This window comes from Corvus cornix, chromosome 12, assembly GCF_000738735.6.
Source record: "Corvus cornix cornix isolate S_Up_H32 chromosome 12, ASM73873v5, whole genome shotgun sequence".
Taxonomy (NCBI): Eukaryota; Metazoa; Chordata; class Aves; order Passeriformes; family Corvidae; genus Corvus; species Corvus cornix.
The window spans coordinates 11,018,572-11,031,788 of NC_046342.1; the positions used below are offsets into that span (position 1 = coordinate 11,018,572).

A 13,217-nucleotide genomic window follows, 5' to 3' on the forward strand; every position below is an offset into this window, starting at 1 on the left:
GTGCTTTGCTGCGTCAGTGTTTTGTCATGGAGCAGCCCAGCTTCAAGCCAAGATTCCAGTGTGGAAAAGCTGCGGGCAATGCTGGAACCACATGCATGAGCATCTCCAGCTCCCCGTTAACAGCTACAGCAAAATTGCCTCCATAGGCACAGGGAGGGGAGCGACCCGAGTCCCACCACTTATGGTGGGCAGCAAAGCACAGCCCCAGACCTACACCAGTAGCCCTACAAACAGTGGCCTCCCAGCCAAACCCTCTGCGTGGCCTCCCCCTTGTCCTCCAAGGTGTCTCACAAACAGGGTCCCCTGTTAAAATGCTGCTGGAAGCAAAGCATTGCCTCACTACCATCCTCCAGCAGAAAGCAACACAAACCAAAACAAACGCACTTCATTTGCTTTTATTTAATTTTAAAAAAAAGTCAAAGTCATTCCAATCCCATTTAAATACAGAGATTTACAAATAGGTCCAAAACAGGACTAAAATATTCTTTGAAATGCTGTACTTTTAAATATTGTGCTTTCATAGATACATAAGAAAATTAGCATATAAAAATACTTTACAAGGAATACACTCTAATATATGGATAAAAATACACATTTCAGTAATGCATTTCATCTTCACCTCATTCAAAATGCATAGGAAGGGATACGAGGACCAAGTTTTTCTTCTTCCTTTTTTTTTTTTTTTAAAGCCTTTAATAAAAGTCTTCATTAAAAACCTATGAGAAGCCCCAGTGAGCTTCCACTGCTCAGAATATTGCATATAAAAACACTTTCGGCTGCACTGTCAATGCTCCACGGTATCAATTATGGCACATTATCTAGGTGTGGCAGCAATGGTATGGGATATTGCATACTCAAAGAGAAAATGCCTACAACGACAGATGGATGGGGCCGTGCCTGGAGGAAACACCCGCATACGTTTTGCTGTCACTGGGGGATGTCGGGGACAGACAGTGTGGGGACGAGTCCTGGCTCAGCAAAGCGAACACACACGTGCTGTACACCCACCCAACAACCTCCACGCTCCACTGGCGTGCAGGTAGGGAGGGAGGAACTGGAAGGGCAAGCAGGGAAAGAGGGCAGTGGGCTCCGGAGCTGCCGTATCCAACTGAGTGAGCTCTTCCACTCCACTGCCCAGGCCTTCCCGGGGAAAGTGACGCCGGCCTCATGCTGCCACCAGGACATGAACATCATCATAAAGTGCTAGTATGGGAAAGAGGGCAGGCAATGCAAACATCACAGCCCCTCTGCCACGCAGGGCCAGGGGCTCTCGGGCGGGAGGGGAGCGGCCGCGGGGCTACAAGACGCCAGCAACAGGCAAAGGGGCACACACCACCCAGCCCACAGGAACACAGGACACAACCACCACCCAACCAAGGGTTTGTCATGCCTCTGCCTCAGGGGAGACAGCAAGGTTTCATTGACCCAAAACATCAGGGGCAGCCCTGGGAATTTTGCTATTCTGCTATCTATTTCCAGGCACAGGCCAGGTTTGCAAGCAAGAGATCTCCATTAAGCTCAGACAAACAGGGGGATTCAGGCAGGTACTCAGGGCCTTTAGCCCTGGGTATGGCCTCTACTCTGTAGTCACTACTGAGCACAAGTAACAACACTGCTCATGGGAGTCAGCCACACGAGGTGCCTCATCCCATCACAGGGCGAGCCAGATCTGGCAGGGAGTGTGGACAGAGCTGGCAGGAGACAGCTGCAAATACCAATTTTTGCACAAGAATTGCATTTAGCCACTCACAAGCACATTTTGATGTGTCTTCTAACAGCTCTCTCCACAGCCCTGTACCGGGAGTGCAAGGGGCTGCAGGAATTGATTTGCCAGGAGTGTTGAAAGGATGGAGCTGGGCACAACATAAAAGGAAAGGCATTTCAGTCCTGCTGTATGTGATTAACCAAGCAAACAAGGAACATAATAGCACCATGTGTGTTTGTAGGATGGCCAAGGCCTTTCAGGGTGAGGAGGATGTCTGAAGCAGGATGCTGCACACTCGATGGCAGGAGCACAGGGGGATGCCCTGACATGGGGGATGGCTGTGGATGCTCCTTCCTCCCGTTGGCAGTTTGTCCCACTGCCGTCACTGCCACAGCCCCAGATGCACACCCAGCTCTGACCTTTCCAGCAATATATGGAGGTCTACAGGCTCACTGAAGACCCACCTCCCCACTTGCAGGTTATGGTACATACAGCATTTACACATACCAGTGCAAAAAACCAAGAGAAACACCCCAAATACCACAAGAGCTCAGCAGAGGCCTCGTCTGCTCTGCTCCCGCTGCTCAGAGCGTCTGGACACTTGCCTTGACCTCGGCGCCGCGGGGGACCTGCGCCAGGAGCTCTCTGTTCCCCTCCGAGGGAGCATTGGCAGCCAGTGCCAAGGGGTTCCGGCTAATCACCAGGTCCAGCTTATCTCCAGCCTCTGAAATCAAGGGAACGGCCAGACAGCAGTCAAAGTCTCTCGTTCGGATGCGGTTTACCTGCCGGGATGGATTTGGGACGTGCCATGGGGAGGAACAACAGAAAGATCATGTTTGTTAGTCAGCAAATGCAAGATTAGTGCTAAACCCCAGCTGGACAAAACACACAACTCTTGGGGGTCCCTGGTTCCAGGTTCATAATGGAGCAGAGCAGAAGCACCCCTTCAGAATGAGCATCTGCACTTAGCTGAGGAGTGATGCAGTAACTGATTGAGGAAGGGGAAAAGAAAGTCTGGGCCAGGCATGAGCCCTGACCCCAGTGCCTGGGGCAGAATTACAAGTATTAAACACTGCAGGGCCCAAAACCAGTTCTCCTGTTCAAGCCTGTAGAAAAAATGTTGCCATTTTCCATTTTCTTTTTTGTCATCATGGCTTTTACTGGCCTTAAATTTGTGGTGCCAAGTATTCAGCACCTAGAAAACAAATAAAGCCCTAAAGCTTCTGGCAACCATTTTCCAGCTCAGCCAGAAGTAAACCCAGACTATACTGAACAGTTTCTGCTTCCATTCTCCCCATTTATATCCTTCATTTCACAGGAATCTGGATGCATTTCATGTGGGCTCAGGAGGCAGCTGCAAATTCTCTCTGTAGGATTCAGCAGTGAAAGCAGTTACTGCTGGCTCTTGCAGACCTTCAAGCACATTTCTAGGCTGGGTCATCTGGAGAAACCACCCCAGCTCTCTTGCCTACAGCTACCAGAACACTTGGGCTTGATGCCATGACAGCTCTGGGACAGAGCAGGCTGGCAAATGGCAGGGGGATGAGAAGCAGGGAAAGGAGAAAGGAATTTCCCATACACCTTTGGAGTGAACATAACCCCTGGGGCCAGGTGTTGCTTCCTTCTTTGGGTAAGGGCTGGATATTTGGCTCCATACAACCCTTCCATCCCAAGCCCCTTCCCAGAATTAATGCATGCCCACAGTGCTGGGTCTGTGAAACCAGCAGTGTCCCCCCACCCTAGCTGGTGTCCGCACAGAGACCCCAGTACTGCTCCTTACAGCAGAGGGACAATTTCTAGCCCGCGCATGGACAAGGAGAGATAAACCACGAGCTTGCTCTCCCCCTGCTCTGTGCCAGCCAGGCAGCTCCAGTGCAGAAGTGCCATTAGTGCAATGCCATGCTCCAGTTAATCCATGCAGCTGAGAGGCAGAGGGTCTGTGACAGCAGGGATGAGGTGTTTCGCTGGCCTTCAGGCATGTCACTGTGCCCACAATCAGCAGCACCGCGCAGCATCCTCAGCAATGCATCTCTGCGCTTCTTGAGGGGAGTCACCGGTAGCACGTCTGCGATCCCTCACTCCCAACTCCACACATCAACACGATGGCAGTCGCCTCATGTGCCCGTAGGTGTGAGCTGTGCAGCACAGCATGTGGAAAAAGGGTGTCCAAAGTCTCCACGCCGCTCTGTTTAGGATTTTGGGCACACCTCCCAGAGCACTTGGCACTTGCAAAAAGCGACACATCCAACATTGAACAGAAAGGCAGCCCAGAGCCTAATTAGCTTCTTGCTCATTCTTGCACCATCTTTTATTTGAAGCTGAGAAGGAATAATTGTATAGCAGCCAACTGGCTAGAGACCATAACAAGCTTAAACAAGGTTCCCCACAGTGCTGCCAGTCCTCCAGTTACCTGATGTACATAAAGTATTGGCTCTAATCCAACTGCTAAGAACCCCCGCCTAGAAATCAGTAAAACTAAACATCTGAGTGTTTCCAAATATGGTCACAATATCTGCATTTCCAAATGGTGGTAATTTTTCCATAGAGGTTGCATTTCCTTCAGTTGCTGTTTGAGCTGCCTCAAAGCTAAAATAGTTGGTTTTCATCCATACAGAGCTCCTCTCCAAATTCCAAAATTCACCAGGCTTTTTCTGTCCCTCTGGTAGTCCAATATGCCCAGGGCACATCTATTACAGACTGTGCTTTTGGCCAGAGTTTTTATTCTGTTTCTGCATCAGTTATTTCCGATGAAGCATTTTTCAAAGAAAAATATCCATAAAAAATACCTTGCTTGAAGGATGTGTTTCCTAGAAAACTCTTCTAGTTGTCAAAGGCATGCACAGAACTTCATGAACATCACTTAATTCCACAAGGGGCTTCACAGCAACACATATTGGTCAATACAGTCTGGTTCATTCAAAAACCAGGAATAGGACTGAGGGTGAGGAAAGGAAGCAGCACAGCTTTTTGCTTGTTTGGAGCTGTCCAAGCTCAAAAAGGCCAGTGCCAGAACAGGCTGTGCCCTGGACTAGTGTAACCTAGGAGTACCACATGGGGTACCACCTGAAGGTACTACCTAGTGATTTCCTGTTATAAAACACAGGTCCCATTGAGTTGGTGGCTAAAAGCTCACCTAGTTGGCTAACTATTACCTTTCATTAAAGTTAGTGCTGCCATGGATGGGTCTCACTTCTCTCTTCCTCTCAGCCACTCATTCACTCCGTCCCAGCCTCCAGAACTGCATTTTGCATTTATTACCTGAAGCACTCTGTCATATGGCTTGAGGCCACACTGATCTGCTGGCCCATCCGGACGGACCATATTTACATAGACACCTTTTTCTAACAGGCCATCGGACAAACTGAATCCAAAGTCTTCGCTCTCCGGGTCTTTGTGGAGTGTCATCTGGAGAGGCAGAAAGGGAAGAAGCAGGTTTCAATGCAGCAGAGCAAGGAGGTGATGTACAGGGCTGCCAGGATGGGAGCAGCATGAGCAATGCGTGCAGACCTACAGCAATTCTGCTCTGGGTCTCCTGGGTGGGTTTTTCTTAGCCTGAGCAGATAACAGAGACTAAGCCTTATTTCCCTGACACCATCACCACAGGAAGAATTGCTTTGGTGACTGGCATAAAACCAACCCCATGACAGTCCCTCGCCCTTGGATGTGGAAGAAAATGCGAGCAGTGTAATACAGACAGCACTCATGTTTCACTAAAAGAGCGACAAACAAGTGTTTTTAATGGAGCATCGCCTTCCCTGGCCCAGGTTATGCTGTGTATCCTCCGTGTGTGCCAGACCAGCACATGAAAGATCAACATGTTCACAGGGAATTTTTAATGTAGTGAGTCAAATGTGAAGGCAGCTCATTTTTAATACATCACTCAGCAGGAACATCTAAAATTCTCCGTATTATTTACAAGTCCTTTTCAGAAAATTCATATCGGTAAGTGCTGACATTCTGAGCACAAGAAATGGGCAACCTCATCATCCTTCCCTTGGGCATGTCACTCTTTGGCCTTGTCTAAAGGAGGAGAGCACTGTTAGAAGTGTGTCTTGCCCTGGGGTAACACTGGGAACCAGGGACAGCAGATTCCCCAACACTACCGAAATCTCCCCTTGCCTCCCATGAACTGGGAGTGAATCTCTCCCATGGCTCACAACCCATGACTGTGCTCCTGGCTGGGTGAGCCTCATGGATCTGTGGTCCTGGGGAAGGACAAAGCTCAGGATGATGCATCAGGATGGAGCATCCCAGCTGGCCTCAACCTCATTTCCGAATACAGCCAACACCAGATGCTCCAGCAGAATGAAGAGTCACTCTATAACATGCCTAATTACATAGCTCTCCTCCTTCAGGTACCAAGGAGTTTTATTTAAAGACACATTTGCCATGCCCTGAAGGGCAAAAGCAGATCAAACATGAAAAAGTTGTTTTTTCCAGCTACCATAACTACAGGTTTCGTTCTGAAGTCACACTAGGAAAGAAAAAGGCAATCAAAGTTTTGAAACCTCTCCAGCTCCCTTCCCTGCTTGCATTCTACATCAGCAGCTTCTACAGTTAATTACTTTTTCTAATTACCATTGCCTTGCACAATGGTTAAACTGGCTATGTTCAGCTGGATGCTGAAATCAAACCAGTATCCCATCACTGGAGTGGAAGCGGAGGGAAAATAAGTAATTTTTGATTTGAAAAGTGGCCTACTACATGGAGTGTACCACAGGAAAAGAGCTGATGGGTCTTCAGGGGGCCACACTTTAAGCTCTCTCACTTTTATCTGTAGCACCAATTAACAAACTCCAAAACACAAGGACCTGGAAACCTTATATATAAAGAGAAATAGCAAAGCCCAGGTTTGAACCCTGCTGAATCATGGCAGCTAAATCCCATTACTCTTCTGATGGGGCTCCTTCATCTTAATCTGATCTTCTGGAAACCTTTGCTGCAGACCTTGGTGAAGGCCAGCTTTAACAAGGACCAGTTTCTGGGTGTCCCTCTGAGCAAAGCAGATTTTTTACAAGGTTGCAAAGCTTCTACAGCTTTAACCACTGAGGTATTACAGTGCCACAGTTACACCCACCCTTGGCGACACAAACCTTGTGAAACTCAAGGGGGGTCGGGGACATGATTTCCTGCATCTCCTTCTCGATCTTCTTCATGTCCAGGTTCCTCTCGTTCTTCTTGGCAGGGGAGCTGCTGCCCTCAGTCTGTCCGTCGCTGCAGCTGGAGTTGGCTTTCCTCAGTGGGCTCATTCCCGAGGGGTTGACAGAGTCCAGGAGCAGCTTGCTGCCCTCCAGGCCCAGGTTGTGCACACTCCCTGTCATGATGGACGCCTGCAGGGCGAGGGCACAACGTCACTCTGCTGAGTCAGCAGTAGGAAGAGACGGACCACGCGGCCACCAAAGCGTCACAGCCAGCACGGCGGCACCACTGCTCTCATTAATCAGAAAATAAGTACCAAGAAGCTCTTCCTGTTGCCTGTAAGAGCCATTCCCAGACCTTGGGAGCCTGCTTCCAGCTCTATGGCTGAGCCACTTTGTGCCCTCCACCCCCACCCCAACAGGGAGCTTAGTCTCAGAAGGAAGCATTTGTGAAGCATTGCCTTATTTTTCCATGACCCCTTCAACACAAACAGGGCCAGGCAGGCCTCATCTTGCGCATGAACCATCTTGATAGTCAAGAAGGATGAATATAATATTCTCAGGGAGCTCCCAGAGGAACCATTGTCTGCCTGGTTCTCCAGCCTACCTCTGCAGGCTGCAGCTCCCCTCCAGCATCACATAGTGCTGGCAATGGCCCAGGGGAGTCAATGCCTGGGACTCCTCTGAGGCCAATTCTGCACAAAAATTAGGATTTTATCTGTCACTAAATAGGAGCTGTCACTGAGCAAAACTGAGTTAAAAATATGAAATTAAGTAGTATTTAAGCCTGGTCATCCTTGATAGCATCCATTAAAAGATGCCCTTAAGTAGATTCGACTCCATTTGGCAATGCTTTTCACTAATGAGATTACATTGATCAAAGCTAACGACGGAGTCAAGAATCCAGTCTGTGGAACCTCAGCCAGCTCCAGGTCATAGAGTCCATTTAAACAGCATAACGAAACCTGTAATTTCAAAGTTCAGGCTCAAAGGGTCTGCAGTCCCAATAAATGTTGAAAGGTAGACGAAATTAAAGGAAAGGTAGGGAGCAGACAGAAAAATTCTTCAACACTAAATGTGGTAAGTCAAAGAGTAATTGCTCCTGTGCCCAGGGGAAATATCATCCAACTAATTCTCTAATCAAGACCCTCCAGCTCTTTGCTCCAAGATGGAACAAAGGTAAGCATAGTGAATTATGGTGGCAGTAGGAAAATGCCAGCAGTACCCGTGTTATCTCAAAAAGGGTTGGATGAAATACAGAAAACCTTTCAGTTTTGCACTTTTCAGGTCTTCACACATGACTTGATCAGCTCAAGTTTGGGCAAAACTCAAATACCTACATGCTGGAAGGACACTGACTTACCACATACTTGACAGGCAGACTAACAAACAACAGCACAGCCAACCAGGGTACATTTGGTCACTGCCCTCGGGCAGCCTCAGGATATTGAGCTGTGCTGTGCTGTCCCAGCACTGCAGAATCAGGGAAAACAGAAAGGTCTGTGCACACCATGCCACTGCCCTCCCTCACAGGCTGCAAATACCACAACCAACCAGTACCCAACAGCATTTGACTCCTTTTCCGTCTTCATGGCATTTAAATCCTACTTGCAGCATCATAAGCAATTTCCTAAAGTTTTTCCATAAGCTTTAGGTTTAGTGCAAGCAGCAAAAAGGGCAGTTCCAGTCTTCTCTGGTCTGTGGCTGCCCTGCATTACTTTTCCCATGTCTTGGCTGCCCTCAAAGCAAAGCAGAGACACACACTTTACTGGGAAAAGCCTGTTTCTTCCCATACTCATAGTCTGGAAGGGGATTCCTACTGTGTGTGAACCTGTTTTCAGGCTATCATGGGTCACCTTGCATGGCTCTTCTTTTTCAAAAGCAAAGCGCGAAGGGCCAATTTTTTTTAAAAATACAAACAAATCAAATCTCTGACTGTCATAAAATCACAGGAGGCTGAGAGCTGGGGCTAAGAATGTTGAAATATAGCAAAGGCCCCAGTGAGCACTGCAGATCACACAGCACACTTCAAAAAGGCTGAGCACATGGAGAGGGAGGAATGGATTAGTAGTATTTAGGATTTGATAAAAGGGGAGTTGAACCCAACAGATTCTTGCTAAAAAACAGAGCACTTCCCTTCTGACCCCAAAACTTTCAAAATATTCTAGGAAAGTGCTTAATACACAGAAATCCTGGAGGTGCTCAGCTTTCAATAAGACTCCTTTACATGTTTATAAACATTTCTGTAACTGTCAAAGTTCCAAACAGCATAAACCAGCAATTGCACCACAGATCCCTGGAAAAGGAAAGAGAGTCCAACAAATCCCTTCTTTTGCATTTAGATGCCAGCAGAAAAGCAATATTTATGCATCACTTCAGAGAGGTACTGTCTCTTAAGCAGCCAACAACAGTTCAGAAGGTTGAGAGCAGCTGCCTAAACTCATTTCTAAATACATTCAGATCCAGGAAATAAGTGATCAAGGGAAAAAGTTATAGTTTGGGAGGGCTGGGGATTTGGGATTTTGAGTGTGTTCTGATGTTTTTTTAAGTCATTTTCTGAAGCAGTTAAGATAATAAAAACAGCATTCCATGCTTCAGCACAATACATTTAATTGATATTTCCTCCTCCACTTACAGTTGCTAAGGATCAAGGAGGAAAGAACAATTAGCAAGTCCCTTGTCACAATACAAACCAAAACATGACTTTCCTTTTTGACCTTCAATTAGTCAGAAGTTGCCTTTTTTTCTCTGAAGCCTCAGCAATATGCAACTGTACATAAAACCTGTCCCACTGGGAGTGGTGGAGGGCATGATCCAGTGAGTTCTCTCCAGTCCTCTGCACCTGGAAGGCACAGGGAGAGATGGTCTCACAGGGTCCTCCTCCTTCATTCAGGCTGTAGGAGCTGAACTAGGGAAGGGAGCAGCACAGGCCCCATCCTGCCAGGCAGGTTTCTTCCTGCTGCTCACAGTCTCAAGGGGGGCCTTTATTTGCATCCCATGACTTAGAATTCCAGGCTCCTCATCCTATAACCGGACACAATAACATGACCTCCAAAGCATTTTGGATAAAGAAAAGAGAAAGTGGTTTGTGAAGAGAGGAAACACCTTTATTTCTGCAGGAAGCAATTACTTTCTCAGATTTTTCCATGGGGAAGGCTGGCTGAAAAGCTTCCAATTACCTATTTCTCTAAAACAGTTTCCGGCTGAGTGACAGCTGAATGCAAGATACGTGTGCTGTCTGCACTTGAAGCAAGCCAAGGCTTCAGTCCCAATGGGGGTCTAAGGGGCTCCTTTCACTTGGCCTTCAAGTGCTTTGGACAGACAATATCTTTCCAAGGAGAGGGTTTACAGTTGGATAGGGAAGGCTTGCCAACTGTCATGTGAAGATTATTAGCCAGCAACAGTTCGCGAAAAGGGCGTGGAGTTCCTGGCGGGCAAGACACGGGCTCAGGGAAAGAGCACACGCAAGCAGCTGTAGAATGAGGCAGAGTTACCCATTGGCACAAAGCCTGACGTGAATTAAACCCAAACCCTTCTTCACACCACCGGCAGCTCAGGGATGCTATGGGCAAGTAACAGATCTGGGGAAACGGTCTAACACTTATGGAAAGAGCAAAACAGTCAGGTCAGCAGCAAATTCAGAAAGTGATTTACCTCAATCTCCCTCAAAAGTTCAGACTGGCCGCATGTTTCCAAATCCTCCAAAGCTTCTCCAAAAACACGCCAAAAATTGTCCTCGTGAGTGGTCTCAAGGCCATTTTGGCGGTTGGGGTATCTGTTGTAACGTAGGAACCAAATATTGTCAGCACTCTTCTGCAGCGGGGTGAAAGCTGCAAGGCTACAGCAAGTGTTCACCAGTAAAAGCAGACTTGAAGAGTCTTCATATACAAAAGCAAACAATATGAACTTTTCAAACAAGAGTCCACATACGAGACCTCCATGCATTTACTAACGGGGCAAGTGTCCTTCAAAGGAAGAATTAAGTTGGTGTAGTAATGTCAAAGTTCAAAGGGTAAATTAAAAAGTGCCTGTAGGAAGATTGTAGGTTTAGGAAGACGTTTTGGTGAAATAGAGAAGTGAAAGAGAAAAGGATGCGTTATGGGTAAACCAGGAGCCTCAGAGACTGTTAGTACAAAGGCTGATGGAATAGAGCTCAGATCTGAGACACAGAACACCTGAGAAGAGAGAGAAAAACACAGAGGGTAACAGACATGGTGAGAAAATGATAAATACATCAGGTCTCTATGAGAGTAAATAATGCAAAGATGTATATAAAAATGATTGCCCTGGGCTGGACAAGCAAACGCACACTACGGCCAGCAGTATCAACAGTGTCATGTACAACCCATACAAACCGAGTTTCATTTGCTTTGGGATGGCCAGGGAACTGAGCTGTTACTTTCAGAAGGTCTCTCTTTTTTTTGCTGTATAGCAGTCTTGGCACTTACAGCTGTGCAAAGTTTGCCACCAGTTCTGTCTACAACAGAGAGTAAGGTTAGAGAGAACCTCTCTCAAGCTGGTACAAACACATGTTAATGTGAACACCATGTGCTGGGGGTTCTGCAATTCCCCATCTTGGCAGTTTCAGCACTTTTTATATCTGACCACAAGCCAGGGTCAATTCTCATACCTCTGAATCAAACATGGTGAAATCCTCTGAACAAGCTAGAAAAGCAGGTGATGCTGGACATTGCTTACTGAACACCAGGCTGCAAAACTCAGACCACCAGTGCTCTGTTTAACAGGAGCCTCTTGAAGGAAACTCTCTGTGGTGTTAAATCAAGATCACTATAAACCCACTAATGTGTCATGGAAAGAGAGCCCAAGGGGACATTAGGGCAGCCCTAATGCATCTTATACATATCTTATAAGGAGCTGCATGGAGGATGGCCCAGCTCTGCAACATCTGGTAGTATCTTGCATGGCCTTGCGGTCTTCAGCTCCACAGACAGGAAGGGACATTCATCCACCAGAGCCACTCAGCAAAGTCAATATATTTTACCTGAGTACATGTCACAGAGAACTTGGCCTCCATTAAATATATAATGACCCCTTGGTCTATTAATAGAGCTTTTTTCAGATGTCTAACAACTGCAAAGTCTTTAGCACATGCTTTCCTTTTCATCCCCTGGTTGAAATAGGAGTCTGTAGCAGGCAGAAACTCACTCACACACCCATTTGCTCCTTGTGGGATCATGGACTTCCTGAAGAGAGCAGTATCTGACATAGTTTATTGTATTTTAAATTCACCCCCTACCTTTCATCAGCTTTTAAAGGACAGTAGCCTTTACACCAGGCAGAAAGGTCAAATAAACACCCAGCAAGACTTTATAAAAACAAACCAAAATTTCCCCTAAAAACGGATTTTTGATTCTTTCCCCTTACTCATTTCCTTCCTCCGCTCTCAGGTTCCCAAAAAGGCAAATGTCCGTTCTAGTTACCAGTGTCTTGCCTCTCAGAGCAGCAATACACAAACACATCCAGGACACAGATGAATCAGAATGGGCTCCCACAGCACTGGATCAGCAGGTTTTTCCAGGCTAAAGGTAGTCAGGGTTTGTTTTTCTCTCTAATAAAGAGGGGTCAGCAGCATGAACCATTTCACTTGCACTTTGACATCAGGGCTTGGAGTCCTCATTAGGGACACAGGGGGTTTCGAGGGCTCAGATTTGCCAACTTCAGCTGCCAGCAGCCTCTCCAGGAGGGCCATGAGGGATCAGTGACCTCTGTGATCTGGCTCTTGCTGAGAGGCAAAACAAGAACAAAGTCTCTGGCGCTGCCAGCCTTCCTGCCAGCTTGATCATCTTTAAATAGGTGGAAATGGCCATGAGATGTTCTAAGGGTTTTGTTTGGACAAACAAAAGTTAAGGAAAAAAATAGGAAAAAAAAAGAACTGACAGTAACAACACGACACACACAACTATGGGGACTCTGGAGAATGTTGAGGGGAGGGGAAGTTTTGAAGCAATGGGGCTTTTCCATTACGTGTGGCTCAGTGAGGGGCAGCCTCTGGCCAAGGCAGCTCCAGAAGGATTTTCACCCAAAGCAAGGGGCAGCTGCAGCCTACTCCCTGGCCTCAGGGGGTGTTACAGAATTTTCCCCATGCTGGCTGAGCTGGGGGATTAACGACCATGTTCACTCAGTGGAGCTTTGAGGTGTTGGAAGAGCCAAAGTGTGATGGGAGAGAAAATCCAGCCACATTTTCGGTAGATTTTAACATGGACATGCAACCTCACACTGACCCTCCAAGAGTTTGGTTGGCCTCTTTTGCTTTGTGGCAGTGAGCTGTTGTGAAGCTGCATCCTTACTCAAAAAAGTCTGGCCAACACATACAGGGAGAGTCCTGACCATGTCTTTTACATGGAATCTATGAA

The 13,217-nt window shown here is 47.2% G+C and overlaps 1 protein-coding gene across 7 annotated transcripts in view; it reads right to left on the reverse strand.

Moving 5' to 3' along the window:
• Positions 1–377: 377 nt before the first annotated feature.
• The window catches only part of GRIP2 (glutamate receptor interacting protein 2), a 266,417-nt gene continuing 253,577 nt past the window's right edge, over positions 378–13,217 (reverse strand). For 4 of the 7 annotated variants that reach the window (XM_039558979.1, XM_019280444.3, XM_010390121.4 and 1 more), the window contains exons 21-24: positions 10,498–10,618; positions 6,799–7,035; positions 4,964–5,110; positions 378–2,487 (exon numbers count right to left, since the gene is read on the reverse strand). In XM_039558979.1, the coding sequence (XP_039414913.1) occupies positions 2,290–2,487; positions 4,964–5,110; positions 6,799–7,035; positions 10,498–10,618 (703 nt within the window). In that variant the 3' untranslated portion in view covers positions 378–2,289. The other 3 variants (XM_019280447.3, XM_019280450.3, XM_019280449.3) reach the window with 3 other exon arrangements.